The sequence below is a fragment of the Mugil cephalus genome, chromosome 2, assembly GCF_022458985.1.
Source record: "Mugil cephalus isolate CIBA_MC_2020 chromosome 2, CIBA_Mcephalus_1.1, whole genome shotgun sequence".
Classification (NCBI taxonomy): Eukaryota; Metazoa; Chordata; class Actinopteri; order Mugiliformes; family Mugilidae; genus Mugil; species Mugil cephalus.
This window is the reverse complement of record NC_061771.1, coordinates 4,066,775-4,090,656: the sequence shown is the minus strand read 5'-3', so window position 1 is coordinate 4,090,656 and position 23,882 is coordinate 4,066,775. Positions and strand designations below refer to the sequence as shown.

Below are 23,882 nucleotides of genomic sequence, written 5' to 3'. Positions count from 1 at the left end.
GTTTCCATACAGTATGTATGTATGTGAATTCATAAATATTGTGTGTTCAAAGTACTAGATACTGTAACATCCCAAACATTTTCTTCCGTCATGTTATATTGCTGCACCCCTTAACCCAAGTTTAAATGTCAGAGTCATTTGGATTTATTTTTGAGTATTTATTTAAATTCTTACATTTGCTTCCCTTTAAATGCATTGTTTTGTTTATGGGAGAAACCCACTAAGAAAACAAGACAACACAGAAGGACACATACTGTGATGTGAACTGCATGATGACATTAGCATAATCAGTGGAGTCTAACTGTTCTTCACCACTCATTACATTATTTTTCTACAAGCTATTTAAAGACATAATACATTCACTTCATGACATGAACAGATTCCATCACAAGAATAATAATGGGCACTGATTGGTCTTGTAGCAACACGTATTGGCATATAAAGTGTAAAGCTCGGCTACAGTCATTTCATGAAGGAAGCTAAATTATCTCCTGTTGCACCAAGATAACTAAGCATAGCAGCGCATCTTATCATAGACATTTAAGTAGTGTATAGCTTAAGTAAGGCACAGTGTTAGTGCATGATAAAAAGCAGAGTTACACAAAGCAAGCTGTGTTTTGGTCCCTGTCAAACAACACAAAATTCACAGTGCCTGATTAGTTGAACATGCTATGTGTTATTTCTGTACTAATGTCTTTTGATTTTAATAGGGACTAGGGAAGCCAGTACGTGTTTGTTCGTAGCAGCCTTACTTTGGCTTATTGGTTAAACAAAATGTTCTTAACTATGCTTCTTTGACTTTTTCGTCGTAAGTGCCGCTGCCTTTGTAAGCTGACACGTAGCCACTGGTGTCTGGGATTTCCTCACGCCCGGCTTTCCCTTTCCCTTTGCCTGACTCGTCGAACCGCTCCTTGTGTAAACCAGTGTACTTTGTGGTGTCTGTCAGTCTGTCCACTGCCGCTGCCTTTGCCACTTTCTAAAAGGCGGGGAAAGACACATTTTACAGTAGGAACGTAAGCAACAAACAAACTCCACTCCTTGTTTCATTCAGTAACACATCCGATAGACACATTTTAGCTGTGCTCTTGTTTACTTTCACTCACTAATATCACACACTACAAAAACAGCATTACTAGAAAGAAGCAAAATATTCTTATATTCAATCAAATCATCTTGTATTAAGAAAAATAAATTTGCAATGGGTTAAGCTATTTTTGCTTGACCATAATTCTTAAAATAAGCACAAAGTTATTAAAATAAGCACAACGTTCTTGTCTCTGAACAATGTATAAGATGTCGTTCAGGCGTTGCTTTAACATCAGTCCTGGGGAATCAGATCAAGCGGCCAGCCTAAAAGTACAGCTGTGAACACACCCAGGAGACACCGAGGTTGCATTTGGAAAATCCGATCTGACCACATCCGTGGTCTAGGTCACATTTGACCTCATTCCTGTGGTAATGTTAAGAAGTGTAAACCAGTGATTCATTAAAGTGTCGTGAGATATCAACTGGTGTGCTGAGGGAAATTAACCAATTTTACTTAACTAGTCAGAAAATTATTATTTATTTACTGCAAATAATTCGACGTGGTTCGTCTATAACCGCCACGTATAGTGACAGGCAGAACAATTGAATCCTCTTCCACTAGATGGCAGAAGGTAGATAATTAACCTCTCCATCTACTTGTTGTCATTCAAACAGAGTAGGTCATGACGCTTGAAGTGAGACAGCAGTGTTAGAGATGGATAAATACTGGTAAGGAAAAACTGTCTCCGAACTGGGTTCTGGAGACAGTTCTATCCCAGACTAAGGTCCTAGAGACAGTTCTGTCCCAGACTAAGGTCCTAACATGATATGAGTAGTGGCCAGAAGAAAGCAGAACGAGTGAGTTCAAGATGACACATGAAAGTTGTCTTTCTTTTTGGATTTACTGTGATGTGACTGAAGGTGGGCGTGGGTTGCTGAGGCTCAACGGACTGTGAACAGGTGCGTGTGTGTGAGAGGGAACAGGTGTGTGTGATTACGGGAGGGAGAGACTTGTGGGTTTGGGATGGAAGGGTGAATCTCTCTGTTGGTGCTGGTTGGAGCTCACGTCTGGCGGCTTGGCACTCTCGGGAGGGAGCGGGGTGTCGGTCGTGGCTGTTTAGGGCCGCCGGCGACGAAGACAGCTAGTGCAGGGGGTTAGCTGTTCCTGCGCCAGTAGGGGAGGCTGGACGCCTCTTGTAGAATAGTCAGGGCCGGGTTTAGTGAGTGCCGGGTCTGCTGCTGCTCCCCACCGCCGTCGAAGCGTCTCTTCCACCGGGTGGATTGGATCCGCGCTGTCCAAACGAAGCCGTTTTCTCCGTAGAGTTGGACGGCGTCTCAAGCTCAGACTCTGGGGGGGTCTCGCCGGACGGGCGAATTGAGTAATTACTCTTTTAATTAGGTTATATTTGTTACTGTATTTGAATGTGTTGGCCTGTGTGGGCGGGAGCGTAGTGGGGACAGCTTACTTGAGCAGGAGCGAGGGAGGGGCTTCCACTTGTCACATGTGTGCAGTGCTAGGCAGGTGTGTAGTGCAGTGCCTCCAGTAGAGGGTGATAGCGTGCCGTGTGTGTGGTGTGCCATAAGTTTGCTGTGATTTGTAGTGGGTAATAGTGGGAGTTTTCCAGACTCTTGCAGTGAAGAATCCTCTTTGGCTGTCGTCGCTCATCAGCCCCCTGTTTTATGAACTGCCTTTCGTACCAAAATAAAGATTATTGCATTTTGTATATTCATAGTCTCTGGGTGATTTTTGAGGCTCTGACCTGGTGACCTTCACCATTTTATTTGAACCCCAATATTTATTACGTTACTTTTACCGGGAAACCGTGCAGACTTATTCTGCTGTATGCGTGGAAAAACTGGCCCACTAGGTAACCGTGCCATGCCCAAATGTTTGTTCCCTAAAGTCCCGATTTCATGGCTAGTGAGAGTGCTTGCGCACCGTGCCCAAGTTATGGCAGCTTTGCTGGTCACGTACGTGCACAACCGTAAACGTAACCACGCAAGTAGATTTCACACTAAGTAAAGTGAGTAAATTGATGGTGATAAAATAAATGGTAAATAAATCAGAATTTACCGGAATTAACATTAAATTAAATACAAGTAAACTGTGTGTGATTCTGCCATGTGTCTAGTCCAGTCACCAATGTTTTTATGTATCTTCATTGCCAGAGATTTTTCGCTCACTGACAGCACAGCACAGCAGTGAAACTATAGTGCGTGTTGATTTATTTATTTTAGGAATATAATGAGCTTTGTGTATGACTCTAAAATAAAGTAAGGGTACAGATAAATAACTTTTGGTGAAAGTGAGAGACTTCACAGCGTGTTCCAATATATAGAGGATGGATTTTCTTTAGAAACAGAAACTTGCACTGTGCCCCAAAGGATGTTTGTGTGTATTGTGGAGATGCATTTTAAAGCTATGTGTGAACACATACTTTAAACTGGTCACTTGTGATCAGAATAACCAGGTCAGATGTTAATGTGAGGTTTGAACAGGGCCACAGTATGCTTGACACACATTTTATCTGAGTAAAATTTGTAAAGAATCGCACTTAAATTGCAGTGCAACTCCTTTCATGTCATTCCACAAGAATAACCATTATTTGACATATTTCATCTTAACATAAAATTATTTTCTGCCGTCTACCAAACATATTTGTCCAGTAGAGAGTCAGTCAGAGAACTACACCATATGATTGTGGAGGATCATTTGTTTCAGCTCAGAAGAGGACCCTAATGTAGGACAGAGAGAGGCAGACTTTAAAGAACGGGAAGTGACATCTTAATGAGGAGCTGATTTAACACTGTCATCGTCCAACACATTGAAGTGAAGTTTGCCAAAAATTGAGAAAGGCAAAACCATAAGATGCAAAGTAACACAGCAAAAAAAAAGCAAAATGAAAAATGGCACAACCATGGAAGATTGGCCAAGAACAACTGAGAGAAGGTGGTACTGAACTATAAATGAAGAGTATTTGACAAATGAAGCCCATGTGTTACAGAAAAGTATAAAAGGAAGTAAAATGTATGTGAATCTATCTTAGTATATCAAAAAACTTATTCTGAAAACAACAATATGCAATATGCATACTATTTCCAGGGAAATTTTGTCATATGCAACCAATAGACACAATACTACTGACATGGTAATTCTATACTGAGCATGTCATGTCAGTATATACTGATGTTTATTTGCATACGTTGACCTTATTGACTATGTAATGCATAAGATGTGCTTTAAGATACTCCTGGGCTGAAAAATGTCAATGCAAAATCATCACTGTTCTTTGAATATCAACTTGACATAAATTCCTCAAGACAGCAGAGATGATGCCGATATGTTTACAGCCTGGTACCAAAAAAATGTAAAAAATAAATCACCATTCATGACAAGTATGCAGGTGAGTTTTGATGTAACTCATCCATTTAAATTATACCGAGGCTTAAAATTTGTGCATGATTTGGTAGGATGACTGATCTTGCAATTTCAGATCATCCTCAAATTCAGTCACTCACCAGATCCTTGTCCACTCCTAAATTGGGACACATTTGGAAAACTGTCTCTCAAAATATACTCAGCAACTCTACAAGTGTAGTTCCTGGATTCTGCCGGCTTGAGGATGTCAAGGTTGTATCTGAACACTCACCGTGACTCCAACATTGGTAGGTTCCTTCCCAACAATGAGACCATAGAGCTGCTGAAGTGCCTCGTCTTTGTTCTTGCCTTTGAACCGTTTGGGAGCCAACTCGGTCAGGGCCTGGTTGAACTGCTCAAACGTGATTACACGAGCGGATTTTGCCCTGAGGAAACATACAGCGTAGGCAATTGTTTTCTGAGGAAAGTTATCCAAATAATACCATGTGCCAGCTTTCATATCAATATATTGCCAAGGGGTAAACAAAGAGAGGTGGTTACATGGTCTGACTGTGAGCTATAGTTGGACTAAATAAACAAGATTTTGTTGTAGCAGCCACCACAAGACTAAAATGCCTTTCTTTCTCTTCTTGAAGAGACACAACATAACTAAAATATTTTTTTCACGACCAAAGACCACACCTTAATTGATGCAAGGATTTTTATTCATGGATACTACAGGAGGGTAATGGATGGAGGGATGTAAAAGGTTGAGAGGGGATGAGGGGATGAATAATTGGATGAATGATTGTAAAGGAACCCAGGGAATGAGACTCGAGATCGGGGCACGTCTCAGGAAGCTTCAGCTCCTTCTACCCCAGGTTCCTGTAACAAAAAATGAAAGTGGAAGAAACGAAAAGAGGGATGGGGAGGGTGAGGATTGAGAACTGAGACAAAAGAGAGGGAAAAAGACCAGGAAAAAGAATTTCGACATTGGGCATGAAATAGTTTTATGAAATAGTTTTAGCTGTGGTAGATTAAGCCTGGGTGAAACCTTACTTGACCTTGCTGAAAACTATGTCAACGTCCGTGGTGGTGACGTTCTTGCCATCAGTGATGCGGCAGTCTTTGCAGAGCTTGGCAAAATTCTTGCCGTTCATCTCTTTCCCCGTGGCCTTGGTGTCCCCGTGGACTGCAAACTTCTGGAAAGCTGTCTCCACCTCTGCTACGGACACTGAGCCCTCAGCCATGCTAACAGATGCACACACAATTGGACGAAAGATGCAATAAAATACAGTTACAGTAACAAAGCATGAACCATGTATGGATGCACTGTTGTTCACTTGCTCATTTGATTATGCGGAGAATTCTGAATTGACTTTAATTCACTCCAATTCATAGTGACTCTATGAGCCCATTGACCGGCCGGCTATGATGTTCAGTCTAACATCTTTCTCTCTAGACGAAAACACACATTTGTATGGCTTTTTTAGTCAGGACATTCATCGACATAATGCATTCTCTAACCCCTTACTGTAAGCCTAACCATCTCAACTAAGTACCTAACCCTAACCTTAACCATGATCCTAGAGAGGTGTAGGTATAGTTGTAACCTTTAAGTCTTAAACAGTCTTGTGAGGACTGGCCAAAATGTCTGAACAAACTGGTCCTCAGAAAAATAGCTGTTTAAGTACACACACACACTCACACACACATTGTACATCAACCATTTGCGCTGTGAAAGCTGCTTGCAAGCCACTTTAATTCAATCAACTTAATTTCCAAAGAGCTGCTCTGCTGCTCAATCCTCCCCTTCCTCTTCAGTAATCTGTCACTTAAGAGTTACTGCTGTAAAGATACTCTGACGGAAGAACTATTAAAATGTTAATTCACTGAAAGGGGGTAATAAACAGTGAAATGGAAACATTGTTTATTGGTCCAAAACAAACCCTTTCGTTTAAAAATCATGCCTTTCTTCAGCAGATAAAGGTTGATCTGATATAAATTCCCTTTTCATGCGTGGGTACATTAACGTGGCAGCCAGTATTTAATTTATATTACTTGAGTAGACATTTTATTAGTGGGCAGGTAAATAAAAATAAGCACATAAAAGCTGCATAATCTCCACTGTAAAACCAGTGTTGCATTTTTGTCCAGTGGCACCTTGTTCTGGAAATAATCCTGAAGCAAAAATCGAAAACTTCAGTTGCATCTTAAAATACATCACATCAATACTGTATGGTAATTCTCATTACCGTCAAATGTCTAAATGTTCTAAGAATTGTGTACTGCTGTTAAGATGATACCCACTGCCCCTTTGCTGCATTACTCCAAGTAGCGCATAAGACAGTGATACTAGAACGTAAAGGCGTACCTGCTGCCGTAAATGAAAAAGGATGCTGCGTAAATATTTAGGAGAATCCTGATGAAGGTTGTCCTCAGTTTCCTCTTTGTTCTCTGCCTCTCCTCTGTCCGGCCACTCCCAGGCTTTCTCACAATGACGACACAAATGGAGGGATACAGAGAGGGAGGAGGAAGGGAGGAGGGAGAGAGTACCAACCAGCACAGTGAATGACATCATAGGTGCTCAGCCCCACTTGTGTCTATTCAGTCTCCTTAGTTCCTATCTCTCTGTACAGACTGGCATCTTTGGAAAGAGTTCTCATGTCCTGAATATATAGTTTAAGGCTTTTCTTAATTTTAGTTCCAGATCTTCTTGTTTTAGAGAACAGGCTTCAAAAACAGAATGTATTATTCACTCCTATATCCCCACAGTTTGTTAAAAACTAAATCTAACTTGTGCATCTGCCAGGCTCATTATCCATTTCTCAACTAGCCTTGGACTCTCTCCTTTCTCTCTCCTACTGTCATTGTCACAATAGCTCTCTTGTTGGCCACAGATGTGAGTGGCTCTTCACAGAAGGAGAAGACAACACACTCTGAGCTTTATACAGGTTTATAAAATAACTAACGTCAAAGCTAAGACAAATAATAAAAAACTTCATGTATATTATATTTGTTGACCTCACAGCTCGTTACACTAACAGCTGTTAGTGTTAGGTAGTCCCCTTGGCACAGTAGTAGATGCAGATGTTTTTTCTAATGCACCCCAAAATTATGTCAGTATTTATTTGGATACAGAGCAGATACCAGGTGTGAACATAAGTACTTTTAGCTGTCTGAATAAGGCCTCAAGTTTAATTGTTGTGTCTTGTCAGTCTGTGATAAGAGACATTGCTCAATTGATTATATTGTTTATTTTCTGTTTCTGTGTTTTAATGCCATAAAAATGTGTTTAATAATGCTTTGTTGGGGTAGATGAATTAAAAGATTTATGTATTTATTTCAGTATTTTTTCAAGTGTGTCCCTGTGGGAACTCACATGTTCTGTATTTGTTAGCAGGACAAACAGATATGTTGTTTTGGCATCAGGTGCCATTATGAAACTTAGTCACCTGGAAAGCTGAAGGTTGCGATGGCCTTTTGCCTTAGAAATGATAAATAGTGTAGCCAATTCCTAACTTGTGATTAAAAAGACATTTGGAGGGATTAATGTTAAACAACAGTGGAACTGTTCTTTGTTCAGTCTTGTGTCTTTTAACTGTACGTTCCTGGCAGCCAGCTGCAGTTTCTCTGTTGACAACTTGACCTTTCTGTGTTAGTTTCCCTGAGATTCCTGTTTGGTAAGCACATTGGATGTAGACATGCAGACCTCAGTACTTTCAGTCATATGCAGGAAACAGGGCTGTGTGGGAACACATCACCTGTCTGCTTACACTATCAACAAAGCCTTTCTTTAAATAATAGCACAAAGCAGGTTCTTCTGGTGTAAAGGAGTAGGATCACAATATCCTGTGGATGCATTCTTTCTTGGACCATACCTTGAGCAGCAGCACTTGACTTACCATCATTTTGTGGACTTAAATTTATTAACAGTTTGGGAATCTATTCTGATTGATTTCCAGTATCTTCTAAATCCAAAAACATGGCTGAATCCGGGTTCCCTTTGCCACCAGCTTTTTGTCAACTGTGTGCGGACACTCTGAGAGATCCGGTCACCATTCCCTGTGGTGACACTTACTGTCTAGAGTGCATCAAGATCTACTGGGATCAGTTTGACCACATGGGTGTGTACAGCTGCCCACAGTGTCGTTCCACCTTCACTCCGAGACCCGTTCTGAGACGTAACGTGCCAGATGTACAGCACGAGCCACGGCAAAAGCTTCCAGAGCTCACTCCTTTCCCCTACATGCACCGGGAATCCTACTGCGATTTCTGCGTAGGTCGTCGCAACAAAGCCGTCAAATCATGCCTCATGTGCTTGGCTTACTACTGCGAAACGCACGTCAAGCCTCACTACGAGTCGTCTACCTTCAAGAGGCACAAGCTAGTGGATGAAACAGGTCACCTGGACAGGAAGATTTGCCCTCAGCATGAGAAAGGCCTGGAGCTGTTCTGTCGCTCTGACCAGATGTGCATCTGTGTCCTGTGTACTGTCCGAGAGCACCGCAGCCACAACATTACTTCAGCAGAGGAAGAGCGCATTGAGAAACAGGTAAGTTTGAAGCTGGAGTCAGTATGTCTGGTTCTGAATAACATATAGGCATCATGGGGCAGTTGTATAGACATCCCATCTTTATTTTTGTTTTTCCATTAGAAAGTCCTGGTGGTCACCCAGTCTGAGGTCCAGCATATCATCCAGGAGAGGATGAAGGAACTACAGGAGCTGAAGCATAATGTGGACGTTTTAAAAGTATGATTCAACATAGCCACGAGAAGAATGAGTGTTACTGCACCTAGATGCTCCTATTAGAAACTGACTTTACCTTTCAGAGTGGCGCCCAGCGAGCACAGGCAGAAAGCGACAAGACCTTCCACGAAATGCTGCAGGCAGTGGAGCGCTGGAAAGCTGAAATCAACCAGATGATAATGGCCAACATGCAAGCGGCGATGTCACAGGCGGAGGGTTACGTGGAGCGCCTGGAGCAGGAGATCATGGAGCTACAGCGACGGGATGCAGAACTACGACAGATCCTCGAAACAGAAGACAACATTCATTTTCTGCAGGTACTGGAAGATGATACAGATCTGCAACAGTTAACATTTATGAGTATTTATAATGTAAAACAATATTTGATTTCTATGCACTTTTGAATCCATATGTTTTAGCATGGCCGACTAGGCTAATTGTATGCTATATTTAGTTGAAACAAGAGATAAGTTAATGATATGAGAAAATGTTTTTCTTCAAACAGAACTTCCCAACCCTGTGTGTTCCTCCTGAAGCCATGGTGCCCAAAGTGCTCATCAATCCTCAGTTCTCCTTTGGAGAGATGAGCAAAACAGCTACTGAGATGAAGGAACATCTGGATGATGTCTGTAAAAAGGAACTGAGCCAAATCTCCAAGACAGGTTCGTTCCAATTCATTTATTTTTATATCAGTACACTAAGAGAATCGTACAACACAGCAACTTAATGGTGTAATGTATTCACAGTCAGTGAAACTCCAGTGTACATATTGTTGCCGAGAAATGGAGACAAACGAGTCAAAGGTAAGAGTGTGTAAACTGAATAATTTAATTATATAATTACACTTATATACATTTTACGCAAAAATATATATGTTTTCAAATCCAAACAGTTCCTTCCAGAGTAGATTTTCAGGAGCCCAAAACCAGGACAGACTTCTTGAAATGTGAGTAAACTGTTTATGGTTGAGTCTAGTCCAGTGCCTTTCACTGTCACCAGAAATGTAGATGATGGATAACTGTGGTTGTTTTGATCAGATTCCTGCAAGATGTCATTCGATCCAAATACAGCCTACAAAGAGCTGGTCATATCAGACGGGAATCAGAGGGTCACAAGGAAGAAATCAGTCCAGTTTTACCAGGATCATCCAGAGCGCTTCGATGGCTTCTCCCAAGTGCTGTGCAAGGAGCCTCTAACTGGTTTCAGATTTTACTGGGAGGCAGAGTGGGGCGGCGAGTTTTCCATTGGGGTGGCTTACAAGAGCATCAGTCGTAAGGGGAAGAACTCGCACAGTCTGCTGGGCTACAATGACAAGTCGTGGAGTCTCCTCTGCTCGGACTCTGGCTACTCTGCCTGGCACAACAAAGTAGACAGAGACCTTCCTGATGCACCCAGGGCTACAAGGATTGGTGTGTACCTGGACTACGCGGGCAACACTTTGGCCTTTTACTCAGTGTCAGAGTCTATGGAGCTTATCCACAGATTCAAAGTCCAGTTCAGTGAGCCTTTGTATGCTGGTTTTGGCGTGGGCTCCTCAGTCACCCTCTGCCAACTGAAGCAGAGTCCCATGGCTTATTGATTCAAAAGGTCTATAACTCACATTGATGTAGATAATGTAGATATAGTACTGTATACATTGTGAAGTTGCAATATCATAATATTTCAGATATTTACCAAATCATCTAACAGTAATAGAAATAATAAAACTACAAAAACAGTCTGTGTGCTAGACTAACAGACTATCTTTGGTCCAAAATCTGTCACAAATCGATCACCAGCTAGTCTGTAAATACAGGCAGGTAGCGAACAGTATGATTGTCATTTTATATTATGTTAATATGAAATTATATATACATATTGTTATAGCTACTTTAATGATAAAGCTCTGTCTTACAGTCTTGAATATATGCAGATATTTTAAGCTAAGCTTTACATATGAACATTGTGATCTTCCTATTTGTGCATGTTTAACTTGAAAATGGAACCATTTGCAGATGCACTCTGGGCACTTTCAGTGCTCCAGCCGTTTGGTCTAATGTGGTGAGAAGTTTGCTCTGTCGCAGCTGTAACCACTCAAGGTGAAAATCATGGAGTTCACCTGTACATTACAGCAGCAAAGTCAAAACTTAAACCACTGGAGGTGACCAAAGCAAAACAATTCACAGGGTGTAAAGTTACTATTTAATGTCATTATTTCTCTGATCCTGTACGATAATCAACAGTTTATAGACCTATGAATATTTGCATATTGGCTGTTATTTTCTGGAATGTTTCACCACTCTGTACAGATAGAAAAGAGGATGGAAAAAACCTGTGATAACAAAGGTCCATATATTTGCTGACGAAAGTGTGAAAAAATGTGAATCTGGTATGGTCTCTTTCAAGCATGTGAGTAGCACAGTTGGGAGCTGAGTTACAGTTGTAAACACCAAATTAATGAGAATGATGTTAAAAGCCCTCCTCTTCATCCTGTTACCACTTTGGTTTTTCCTCCGCCCTTCCCCTGGTCCAGGGAGTTTCAGAGCTCTGAGAATTGAGATGCACCAGAAAGCCATCAAAATTAAGAAAAACTGATATAGAGCTGCTACCACAAAGAAATACTGCCTTTCAGAACTGAATGCTCTAATGACAGTGGAGACCACGTTCACGATCAGCCAGGACACACAACAGCCAGTCACTCTGTGCTTAAGAGGTTTACACCTGAGGAAAATAACAGGATGGATTGTAGCGAGGTATTGTTCCAGGCAGCCACAGCTCTGCAGTAGTGGACGAATAAAAATGACAATCGCACTGGAGAACACATATATTCTGTTGATGACACAGAGCGACATGTGGTGATCCAGGAAGTAGAAAACGCCTGACATACAGAAAAGAATCTCAGACACAAGCTGGTTGACGAGGATGAAAGCAGAAGCGATCTTCTCTTGTTTTTCCCTCAGTATGTGCCACAGGACATAGCCATGGATGGGGAGACCAAAGAGGAGGTTTGCTGAGTACGCTGCTCCTGTCAGACAATCCTTCACCGTCTTCATGGCGTTGTCTTCAGGAGACATCCACGGTGAAGTCGTGGCTGTACGGTTGATGGTGCAGACATTCATTTTCTTCCTGATAATAAAATACTAATCAATCAATCAATCAATGTTTTGCTTTTGGTCACATTGTAGTTGTGGCTGTACCAAACCTGACTATATATGGGCAAACAATAATCAATAAGTAATATAAGCAACAGGTACTGGTATCGTTAAAAATTTAAATTTCTTGCGTGAATTTATTGCATCAGAATAATGTGTGACTTGTAGTTCTGCATGTAATGAGTATTCCTCGTCTTAATCTCCGTGCATTTTTTCAATGTAAGAATCTGAACTAAATAAACAGTTGTCACCATTTTCTCTCACAAAGTCAGAGGTTTTTCTTTTTTTAAGCAAATTTTCCGTAACAAATTAAATTGATTAGCTGTTTTTTTTATCTTACATTACATACTGTACTGGTAGGATTTTCCATTCCCACACTGTAAAATAACACCCTCTTACCTGGAACGGCCTGACACGAGTCTCCTTCCATAGCTGTGTGAGGTCATGTTCAGAACCAAGATGGCTGCATATTCTTTACATATTCACACCCTCAAAATAAACATGCTGTTGCATTGCTGATGTGTTCGACTCAAGTCAACCAATAAGAAGCAGAAACGCAGCTAATCTCAAGAACTATCAGATGGTTTTCAACTATCTGTCTTTCATATATGTTTAAGAATGTGTATCAAATTACAAAATAAAATAAAATAAAATAAAAAAAACTGACTACAAAATAACATACTGTATTTATTATATTGAAAAATATCAAGTCCAGATTGGTTCCACTGACTGTGCTTGATGGGAGCTGCACATAGTGGTAATTTTAACCTTAATCTGTTAATATTGATCTTTTGTCACTGTGTTGCTATTTTTGAAATATCATATTAACTGTCATTTTCGCTGCTACCCATAGAATGGAAATTGTCTTGCTGCGATCAACTCACATGATTTGCAAGACAAAAGACCCACAGGGTACACTGCTGCTTTCCTTTTTTTTTTTTCCATATCAGACGCAAAGCACGGTGACGTGTGTTATATGTAAACGTACAGGTGTTGGAGGCGATCAGTCAGTGGAAGAAGGAGCGCTGCCAAAGGTCCTCTGTCCCTGCAGCAGTCAGACTCTTCAACATGAGTCTCTGAGTCTCTGCTGCTGTCTTAGGAAATGTACTTATTTATCATTTTATCATTTTCATTGTGTGTAAATGTGGTCTTTTTCGCAAGTGCAATACAGCAGTCTCAGGTGTGAAAAGTGCAAATGCCACCTTGGGTGTCCTTTCTGCGCAATATTTATTTTTAAGAGTAATACTCCTGTTGGAATTTGTCATTACTCATGATATTCATGAATGTCCATATGTATGTTCAGCTTCCACCACTTCAACACTTTTCTTTCAGTTAAGCATACTTACTTAAATTTGTCTGCTTTCTCACCAAAATGTAGTTACTTACAGTAAATATTTGTGTACTAATCTGTAAGAATGACTTAGACTTAGTCTTTAATGATCCACAAGGGAAATGGCTTGGTCATAGCAGCATCTATCTATCTATCAAATAACAAAAGCAACATTTGTTTGTGTGTTACAGCAACATTAAACCAAGTTCAAACTATTTTTCCAACATGAATGTAAGACGACCTGGTTTCCTGAGAAAGGGTTTTGACTCCAAGGAGTATCCATAGATTCTTACAGAATACTTAAAGAACATCTAAATCGTGGTAAGACAACAGAAGGTCTGAGTGCATGCAGTGATGGGATAAATGGAAAACATTTGGGGCGGCAGGATGAAGGAGAGGGTGGACAAGAGAAAAAAAAAAGAACCTCATTCAGTCTGTGGTCTATCATCCAACCGATAATAGGAGCCTGCAACACTATTTGCACATCATTTTGAATCTACATTGCAGTGCTGTTTGGCCAGAGCTCAACACACTGCTCCGCGCTGTACCAGATTTGCAATCCTTCACATTTAATGGCAACTACACTGGTGGATATAGACATATCAACAGCAACCGCGTTGCATTAAACTTCTGCCTTCTTTACAGAGACATAATGAACATCACTTTGGCACAGAATGGTGCAACAACATCCTGGGTCTTCCTTTGAATGGCCATGTCATGTTTCTGATGCTGAGAACAGCCAGAGGGACTTTGGCCTCAGACTTTTTCTCTCTCAACCTGGCCACATCTGAGACCCTTTTCTCTTTATCCAACCTCTCCTATGTTCTTTTTGTAGAGCTGATGTTGTCCTTCTTTTTCGAAGCATTCGTGTTTTCCCTCGGCCTTCTATTTATGGCCTGCCCTCTTTTCCAGTGATGGATCTGTGTTGAGTGCTAGGCTGGGGTTGTCCACCCTGTGTTTTTTCTTTGGTATAAAGCACTGAGATACAGAGTGGCCTGTTGTTGTGCCACCTGGCTCATTGCTTTGGTTTCCTGCATTTATTCTATGTTCACCTATTCTAACACTCTGTCTTTATGGATTGGAGAAGAAGAAGAAGAAGAAGAAGAAGAAGAAGAAGAAGAAGAAGAAGAAGAAGAAGAAGAAGAAGAAGAAGAAGAAGAATAGCAATGCAATGAAAAGAAGGGCCTTCAACATAATTTTAATAATTGTGATTTCCATGGCCATTAATTTTGTTTCATATGTGGCTAAACTTATCTCCTGTTGTCTTATTCCTATGGATTGAAGTTACTGCAATGCTAGTCAATGCATTGTGAGAAATTGTCCATTTATACGATAGTAATAGTGCCACAAATCTTAAAACACTGAATGGTAGCCCTCTTTCATGTATAAATTTTTATAATCTATATGTCTGTGAGTGATCTGCATGAATTTGAGGATTATTTGCATGTTAAATCGGCTGCTCCCAAACAGCACATATCTGTGGTTTGTGTTTCTTTCTGTTGACTGATTTGACTAGTAATATAAATACAGCTCTGTTGAATAAAATCCTGGATATATCTTATACCAACAATCTGACACATCTGGAATGCTGTTTCTAAGAAGAGTGGGATCAAATGAACTAACCTCTTATCATTGCAGGTTTTTTGCAAAAAAAATTGCCTAGTTAGGAAATACCCAAACTAATGTGAATGCTGTTTGTGAACATTTTGCAGCTCATGCATGGTCAGATTCACTCGAAGTGGCATTGTTCTTGAGTAATCAAAGTTGGCACACAGTTAAAAAAATAAAAAGTTTCCTGAACTTTTTAATTTTCCTATAATGACTTTTATCAGTGAAATCAATAGAAAATGACAGATCACATACAGCATTTACTCAAACACAACCCGTGTACAGAGCTCTGATTACTTCAAAAAGCTACTGCCGTCCCATATACCACCCACAGGAATGTTGAAGGAAATTAAAGCATGCTTCTGTTTTTTTTAAAAAAATGTTTATCAGTGGTATTGACTCAGTTGTAACTTAAGTATGCAAGATTCCTGATATGAACTGTCTTTGCTTTATTTTTTCGTAACACAACTGGCCTCATGGCGTATTTGCAACCTGACAACAACATTTTAACCATGGAGTCCACCACATCATTGAAGTGAACCTGGTAAAGAATATCTAACTTGTGTGACTCGTTCTGTTATGTGAGGATATATACAGGGGCATCATTTTATATCATATTAATGGATTATATTAACAGATATTAAAGGTGGTGTGTGATAGATGCTGAACTGGACTTGTCCACTCAACCTTGCTGTCACTTGTTATTGTTGAGTGCACTAGAGACGTTTTCACTGACTGGTGAAAATAAATGGTTGTTATTTTGCTCACATATTGTATTATAATTAGGAAACTGACGAGATGACAGCCATTTTCTTTGTTCACAAGATGAGAATACATGCGGCTAGAGTTTGGTCCAATTGTTTAGAGTTTGGTATCAATCACTCCTATTAATGAGAATGTGATGTTTCTTACTAATGCAATGGGACTTTGCAATACCATAGGACAGCTGCATGTGAGTTACTTCCCAGTAGATGGCGCCATTTCCATCCTTTGCTGTTTTCTTTCTCATGGTAAATCATTAGTTATATAATCATGTGTTATTAAAACCCTTGTGTGTATGTGTGTGTGTGTGTGTGCTGTGTGTGTGTGTGTGCGTGTGTGTGTGTGTGCGTGTGTGCGTGCATGCGTGCGTGTGTGTGAATCAAAATGTGGCTCCTTTGTGTTACGTTTTCATCTCCACTGTATATAGATGTTGTATATAGATGTGTTGATGTAAAGAAGTGATCTCCACTGACAAGTCGTCTTTTAAAAAAGGTTTATTGCATGAAAGAACAATGTCAAAAACTCTTGCTCTCTCTCGTTCAGCTCCAGTCTCCTTATTATATGGTTGCTCATCCCCAAGAACCTCATTTATAAACAAAGGAAGCTCGTCTCCTTACGTCTTGATATTTTACGAGCCGACAACTGGTAAATGACCTTTTAACCTTTGAACTTTGTACACATTTCACAAACCCCCAAAACAGGAAAAGGAGCAAGAAGAGAAAAACAAGAGGATCATATACAACAAAGGAAATAGTAAACAGCTCAATGGCTCACTTAGAAAAAAGAACAAATGTTTTTTTAATGGTGGAAGCATTTATGCACAATAGCAGTTGTACGATTTTCAATTTTTTTTGAAGTCAACTAATATGTGGTGAAAGTTGAGTCAATGACATGCATAAAAACACAGTAGTAAAGTTGTCCTAAAATAATGCTTTACAACAATGAAATCCGTACTCTTGACCTGAATTTATGTAGCATCTCACACAACACAAGACAATACATTAATACTGCGCGCTGCAGATAGCGTATTGGCAATCGTTAAATGCTATCGTCAATAGCATTTAACATAACAACAGCATTTATACAATATGTCTCACATACCCCGACATCGACACACCCATATCCACACATATACTGTATATATACACACTATATGTAGAGGGTGACATTGTTCATGATGAACTGAGGCATCTTCTTCCGTGTATAACAGCTAAAGGTCTCATATCTTAAGACACTGAAATTCGTCAATAAATTGTTGATGAGTCCAGCCTCATTCTCTCTGTTATGGCGTTCAGTGAAGTCGTTAACTGACTGTTGTTGTGGATTGCTACTCTGCTAGTGTTAGCTGGTGCCTTTTCGGATGAGTGTGCTTTTGTTGTACTCCAGGACTGACTTACCAAGCTGAGAAAGTAAACTTGACTGCAGGGCATATTGGTCTGTTTAACCACAGTCTGTACAACTTCCTCTTATCAGAGATGAAATCTTCTCCATTTTACATTTTGCACACTCAGGTCTTGAAACAAAAAGACAGTCACACCACTCCTGTATCAGTCTCTAACACTCCTGGTCTGTTTTAGAATGGAGTCACTACTTGTGTCCCCTCCACGTCGACTCCACAACAACAGTTCAGTACAGCTGATCATGTACTGTGGTTCAGGTTGGTCCTGTGTCAGGTGTTTTACCTTAAAGAGTGCTGTAGACTTGATTTGGATCCATCGTAGATTGTTGAAGCATTTCATAGACTCCTTCAGGACCTGCACTCTGTGGGAAATTGAAATGAAATACTAAACAACAAGTGTTCAAACATTATAAACTCCATCATCTGTTATTGAAGATGACACTAAGAATACAGCTGTCCACACTCTGACTGAATTCAGTTGTAAGCACTTTGGGATACAGCTCTTCTATACTCTTTGTCTTTGTCAGTGTTTGGCTGTTCACATTAAATGTGCCCAACGTTTCACATCACGAGTCAAACATATTATAGAAGTGGCAGCATATCAGACTATTAGGTTATTAGGCTATTAGACTAGGTTAAACTCAGCTCATTGAGATTTCTTTCAAATGTTATGCACTGTTGGTCACTTGAGGATGAAGTAAAAGATTGCAAAATAATGCAAGTGACCACAAGTTACAGATAAAGCAGCAAAAGTACAATTATTATTATTTATTATTTATGTAATTATTATTAACAGAGCAGTGTGAAGGGTCTTACCCTCATGGTGTGTTTAAGAGTGCTGTAGGCTTGGTCTCCATCTGTCGTGGATGGGTGGAGTGTTTCATAGACTCTATCAGGACCTGCTCTCTGTAGGAACTTAAAATGACTACAACTGGAAAATATCTGAAAACATTATATTAAACAATAAAAGGAAAATTCAGATGAGGAGAAAATGAGCCAAACATCAAACATGTTTATTTGCTTTTTTTGGTGACTGAAAATGAAAACAACCTAGAGGTGAGGCTAGTCGGTTTCTGGGTGAACTTCCGTTTTTTGTTTAAATGTTCTATGAAGGGCTGCTAGGTTTTGTTGAAATCATTACCAGCTTCCAGCATGTTTGTAGGTCAATATCTGCCGCTTTGTCACAGGGAGATTAGGTGCTGTAAGAGTGTGTGAATTGTGTGCAAAGTCATGTGTGCAGCAGTTATAAGGTCAGTTCCACCACAGTGTTGGTGGAGCTAGAAAACATGTTAGCATTTCATTTAGCACCTCTAAACTTTGTCCTAGCACCTCTGAAAATAAAAATGTTTTTTCGGTTGCTTGTCTATGATAATAATGACAAACAATCTGCACAATAGCAGAAAGTTAGTGGTTTAAACATAATATTTTAATAAGGAAATGCAGCACACACAGCTGTGTGGGCGACTGGATGGAATGAATGCAAAACATATCCCCATGAGAGATAATTAATAATATTAATTCATATAATATTAAATAATAATATTATAAATAATTGTAAAAGAGGACTCTAGAGCCCTGACTTACCTCCTGTACTTCTTCTGGTGGAGAATCAGCTCTTGTCACTATTTCTGACAACATAAAAATTTGTTAGTATGTCTGAAGGAGGCTTTAGTGTGATTCTCACATTGTGTGCTATGTCTGTGGTGGCCGGTGTGGGTCTTACTCTGCTGTCTCTTCACAGTCTTCATGACTGTCAGCAGGAAGATCAGTGTGGTTACTGTGGCAACGACACCTATGAGTATAAATGTTGCCTTAACTGGTCAAAGACAAGAAAAGAAAGAAAAAGCGGAAGATGTATGTAAACAAAAAAAAAAAGCCAGACAGAAAGCAATATAAAAAACAGACATGGAATTAAATACTATTCACAGTGTACAACACATCATATGTAGTTTACATCATACCAGGTCCTTGCGTTGCTGATGGAGGAGGTGTTATATAAATGGTAGAATATAACCCAGACATATCAGTGATGATATCATGTTACTGGAAGACACAGTAAAGGTGTTTGTAACAGCAAATGACGCTGATGGTGCAACAGTCACTGGTTCAGTAGGTGTCCTTCGAACTGGAGGCTCAGCTAAAAGTAAAGACATAATATACAGTATACTGCTTTATTCATTACCTGAGATGTTAGTATTATTTGACAAATAGTGTTTTATTAAAATAAAAATGAAGAACATGAACTTACCTTCAATAACTTTGAGATTAAACTCTATAAAACTGTCAACACCCAGTCTTTCAACTCCACAATAATATTTATTGGAATCTGACTTTTTAAGATTAGTGAAGGTCACAAATAATCCTTCTTCAGTGTTAGTTATCGCTATTCTGTCCTTGTATGTAGTCTTTCCAAAAGCTGCTTTGATGATGATATGTGTGTCATCAGTGCATGGACTGTGACAAAGATACTTAACATTTTGTTGTACATCATTCCATGCTTTCCAGTCAGAACATGTAAATGTCACATATTTCCCAACATGTCCCACTTTGTTGAGAGTCTTCACCTCCACAAAACTCAGAGCTACAAGAAGAAATAAAGAAAACATTTTCAAGTTGTCATAGTGTCAATGAATATGTCATCTCAAATTTGAACATTTCTATTAAAACTGATCCATTTAGCATTCATGAACGATTGTATAAGGTTACAGAAAAACACAACTCACCAGAAAGAAGACAAGTGTACATAAATATTTTCATCATCGTTAAAATGTAGAAAAATAAAAGCGAAGTTTGTGAGAGTGTTCAGGTCGGTTCTACCACATAACTTCCCCTTCCTGTAAAACAGAGGTGGGCAAACCTTTTGACTCTGGGCCACAGCGGGTTCTAAAATTAGTCAGAGAGGCCGGGCCAGGAGCAGATAGATGTAGTGTTTATGTAAACTAATATAAATGACATGTAAAACCCTTTTGTTTTAAAACCCTTACTGGAAGACAGAGCAATTGACACTGGTGGCTCAGCTGAAAGTAAAGACATAATATACAGTATACTGCTTTGTTCATTACCTGAGATGTTAGTATTATTTGACAAATGGTATTTTATTAAAATAAAAATGAAGAAAATGAACTTACCTTTAATAACTTTAAGATTCAGCTCTATAAAAGTGTGAACACCCGGCCTTTCAACTCCACAATAATATTTTTTGGAATCTGACTTTTTAAGATCAGTGAAGGCTACAAATAATCCTTCTCTAGTGTTAGTTATCTCCATTCTGTCCTTAGATGTAGTCTTTCTAAAAGTTGCTTTGATGATATTTGTCATCATTGCATGGACTGTGACAGAGATACTTAACATACTGTTGTATATCAGCCAACAAGTGTTCCAGTCAGAACATGTAAATGTCACATTTTCCCCAACATGTCCCACTTTGCTGAGAGTCTTCACCTCCACAAAACTCAGAGCTACAAGAAGAAATAAAGAAAACATTTTCAAGTTGTCATAGTGTCAATGAATATGTCATTTCATGAACTACTACATGAACTACTATGTGTAAGGTTACAGAAAAAGTAAACTCACCAGAAAGAAGACACAATATTGTGTGTACACAAATATTTTTGTCATTCGTTAAAATGTGGAGAAACAAAAGCAAAGTTTGAGAGAGTGATCAGGTCGGTTCTACCACAATCTTTATAACTTCCTCTTGATCTAATGCCTTCAAAGACAGAAGCTCCTCCCTTCAGCCTTTTTTTATTTTTTAATTTATTTTTTAAATACAGTACATACAATACAAATATGAACAACAAAGAAGATATGAACAATGCGTATGTGTGTGTGTGTGTGTGTGTGTGTGTGTGTGAGTGTGTGCGCGCACGCGTGCGGATGTGTGCGTCACCTACCATAATTTCTATGTTTACCATTTAATACAATAATAAAGGAATAATAAAACTTATTACATTGTTATTTATATTATAGTAAGGCTATATAACAAACATATGAAGTAAAACAATGCGTCCATTAATAAGTATTAAAAAAAAGAAAGTAATAATGATAATAAAGAAAACAAACACAACCAACAGAGGTATAGAAAATAATTAATAATTATAGTGATAATAATTATTATAGTGAAGGATAGTGAGAGATAGTGGAGGGGGAGGAGGAAGGATAGGGAAGATCTTCTAAGACAGTGATTTCTTTATTCAGTCTATTTTTAATTATTTTAATGTGTCTCGGGCCCCTGCTGACCCACTGGGAGCCAGCCTGAGGGTCCCTGCACCCTCCAACCCCTGTCACCCGCCTCCCACCAGGGCTTGTGTGTTTTTTTTGTTTGTTTGTTTGTTTTGTAGTTACTGTTGTTGCATGTTTGTATTTGTGAATGAATGTAGTGCATTAAAAACTGGGCGTGTGTGATGCATTAAAAACAACATGGAGGTTGCCATGTTTGCTGTTTGCATGTGAGTCGTCCAGGGCAGAGAGGGGAAGGGCCAGAGGCCGGGAGGAGCGAAGAGACCCCAGGCAAGGGTCCATCGGCACGCTCTCACTCACATACTCGCACACAAGCACAATTCAACAATGTAAAAGACAGAATAAGTGAATAAAAAAACAGCAAAAAGTGGAATTAGGTTAACTGAATATGACTCTCGGGACATAATTCATCATCATCTCTGAACTATTGTATTTTGAGAATTTCTGAGACAGCCCCTTTAAGAAGCATCCGAACGTGTTAAGTCGTCTGTTGTGGTTACCAGAGTAAATAAGAGTAAATTTTGTGTTCTCCTCTGTTAGAGAGCAAAATGAAGCTTGATGAAGTCACAGCAGTCAGAACTCAAATACTGGAATGAAAAGCGGAAATTAAACAAATGCAGGTGTGATCTCATTATAGAAGATGCCACCAAGACTTCAGCCACCCGACTTCTGATGTATTTGAATTGCACTGATAAGTCAATAAAATTGACTTGACTTGAGTGTTAATCATCTCTAACAATATGGTTTACGCTACTATATTCTTTAACATTTGCAGTGAAGGCCTCAAGTAGACACACCAGTCATTTCACACATAGATTCAAACACACACTGTCTACCGAGGGCTGGTTTCTGTCACCAGCCTCACATTAGAAAGCCTTTTAAGCTTCTATGTGTCTTTGAATTACATGCAGGCACAACTAGAAAGGACAGGGGCATAAAGTATATTTGTTTAATTTGGGCTTTATTTATACAATATACAGTACATTTAATAGTCTATGAAACTGCTTTACAAAACAAAATGTGTCTTATACAGTATGTATATAACTAGAATAGTAAAAATAATATTCTACCATCATTTCAATCTGTGACTTGAAATATTATTTGACTAATCTGGAACAATTCTGCATATTGTTTTTCATAACAATAGCAAACATCTATTAAACATGTCACACTTTCTGTTTTTTGATGAGAGCACAATTCAAACTGGAAACAGTTTTCTCGGTGCTATTCACTGTGTAGATCACCTCACATGGAAGAGAACTCTTTTGCTCTCTTCTCTCTATCTTTGTGACTTTAAAAACCTCGTAAGGAGGAATCAGGACTTCTCTCTCTGACTTAAACTCAGAGTAAGATGAGATGTTGACTCCAACGCAGGTGTATATCTCAAAGCACGTTTTATTTCCAAATTTAGCGTCAGGGTATGAACTATATGAGCTGGAGGTGAAGGACCCAAAGCGAATCTCTTTGTTGAGAACATCTTGGCTGAAGTAGCTGTCCACTCTGCGGTATCCAGTGAGACATCTTTCATTTTTAGGTTTACAGGAGTTGAGAGTTTGAGAGTTTTTGCGATACACCCAGATGTAACCCTCTTGTAACCCTCTGTTACCAGGTAAACATAAAAGGTAGTCAATCAAATTAAAGCTGGGCTGATATCAGAAATTCAAGATGCGACTATGGAGCCTGAAATAATAAAAGTCAGCAGAAAACATCCCACAACACAAAACAGGTAGGTTTAGAAAATTATATTATACAAAAAATCAATTACAAACCCTGCCTACCTAAGCCGGCTTCCTAAATGCACATACGCATGTTATAAGGGCCCAAGAAAATAAATAATCGCAACAAAAAGTGTCCCTTTATGAGATTTCATTCAAAGTTAAAGGAAATAAAGCTGCTCTTTTCCGGAATTCATGAGAGTTCTTGGTGTGTGTGTTCAGTAAAATGTGTTCCTTCTCTACCCGGGTAGACTTGTTCTTATGTGTGTTTTTATCTGTGTTTCAAATGAAGTAGTAGGATGATGACGATTCCAAAACGCCACACCAGGCTCTTGGTCCTTTCGTCGATTCTGCAGTTGGCTCGCCACTGACTGCTAGAGTCAGATTCAGATGATCTCTGTCTCTCTCTCTAAAACCAATCTATACATACAGTACAGAATGCATTAGTTACTCTTATTTCATTTCTGTTTAAATCTGATCAAGTCATTTTCATTCAAATATCAAATCAAATATACCCAATTGTTAAGGATATGAATACTCTAATCATTATGTAAATGAATATGT

The 23,882-nt window shown here is 39.3% G+C and overlaps 2 protein-coding genes and 2 long non-coding RNA genes across 4 annotated transcripts; 2 read left to right on the top strand and 2 right to left on the bottom strand.

The window, feature by feature from the left end:
* Positions 1–143: 143 nt before the first annotated feature.
* tppp2 (tubulin polymerization-promoting protein family member 2) lies at positions 144–6,916 on the bottom strand. The gene is made up of 4 exons (XM_047579348.1): positions 6,759–6,916; positions 5,444–5,635; positions 4,677–4,830; positions 144–976 (listed from the first exon to the last, which is right to left on the bottom strand). The coding sequence occupies exons 2-4, from the start codon at positions 5,632–5,634 to the stop codon at positions 785–787; spliced, it is 537 nt and encodes a 178-aa protein (XP_047435304.1). The 5' UTR covers position 5,635; positions 6,759–6,916; the 3' UTR covers positions 144–784.
* LOC125004620 lies at positions 1,405–3,324 on the top strand. The gene is made up of 2 exons (XR_007112365.1): positions 1,405–1,811; positions 1,842–3,324. It is a non-coding gene; the product is annotated as an uncharacterized LOC125004620 (long non-coding RNA).
* Positions 6,917–8,226: 1,310 nt separating the features above from the next.
* On the top strand, positions 8,227–12,532 carry ftr84 (finTRIM family, member 84). The gene is made up of 7 exons (XM_047574808.1): positions 8,227–8,939; positions 9,042–9,137; positions 9,218–9,451; positions 9,640–9,796; positions 9,881–9,937; positions 10,027–10,080; positions 10,172–12,532. Exons 1-7 carry the CDS (start codon positions 8,370–8,372, stop codon positions 10,711–10,713), a joined length of 1,710 nt encoding a protein of 569 aa, XP_047430764.1. The 5' UTR covers positions 8,227–8,369; the 3' UTR covers positions 10,714–12,532.
* A 4,892-nt stretch (positions 12,533–17,424) lies between these two features.
* LOC125003211 lies at positions 17,425–18,302 on the bottom strand. Its single transcript, XR_007112079.1, has 3 exons — positions 18,181–18,302; positions 17,648–17,726; positions 17,425–17,478 (listed from the first exon to the last, which is right to left on the bottom strand). It is a non-coding gene; the product is annotated as an uncharacterized LOC125003211 (long non-coding RNA).
* Positions 18,303–23,882: the final 5,580 nt, after the last annotated feature.

What these genes read in the sequence shown, in the direction of transcription:
- tppp2 (XM_047579348.1), bottom strand. Translation starts at nt 5,634, where the DNA reads ATGGCTGAGGGCTCAGTGTCCGTAGCAGAGGTGGAGACAGCTTTCCAG. An exon ending in ATAGTTTTCAGCAAGGTCAA is followed by an intron (nt 4,831 to 5,443) that starts GTAAGGTTTCAC and finishes ATGTTTCCTCAG; the next exon opens with GGCAAAATCCGCTCGTGTAA. An exon ending in CTACCAATGTTGGAGTCACG is followed by an intron (nt 977 to 4,676) that starts GTGAGTGTTCAG and finishes CCCGCCTTTTAG; the next exon opens with AAAGTGGCAAAGGCAGCGGC.
- ftr84 (XM_047574808.1), top strand. Translation starts at nt 8,370, where the DNA reads ATGGCTGAATCCGGGTTCCCTTTGCCACCAGCTTTTTGTCAACTGTGT. An exon ending in ATAATGTGGACGTTTTAAAA is followed by an intron (nt 9,138 to 9,217) that starts GTATGATTCAAC and finishes TTTACCTTTCAG; the next exon opens with AGTGGCGCCCAGCGAGCACA. An exon ending in TGGAGACAAACGAGTCAAAG is followed by an intron (nt 9,938 to 10,026) that starts GTAAGAGTGTGT and finishes AAATCCAAACAG; the next exon opens with TTCCTTCCAGAGTAGATTTT.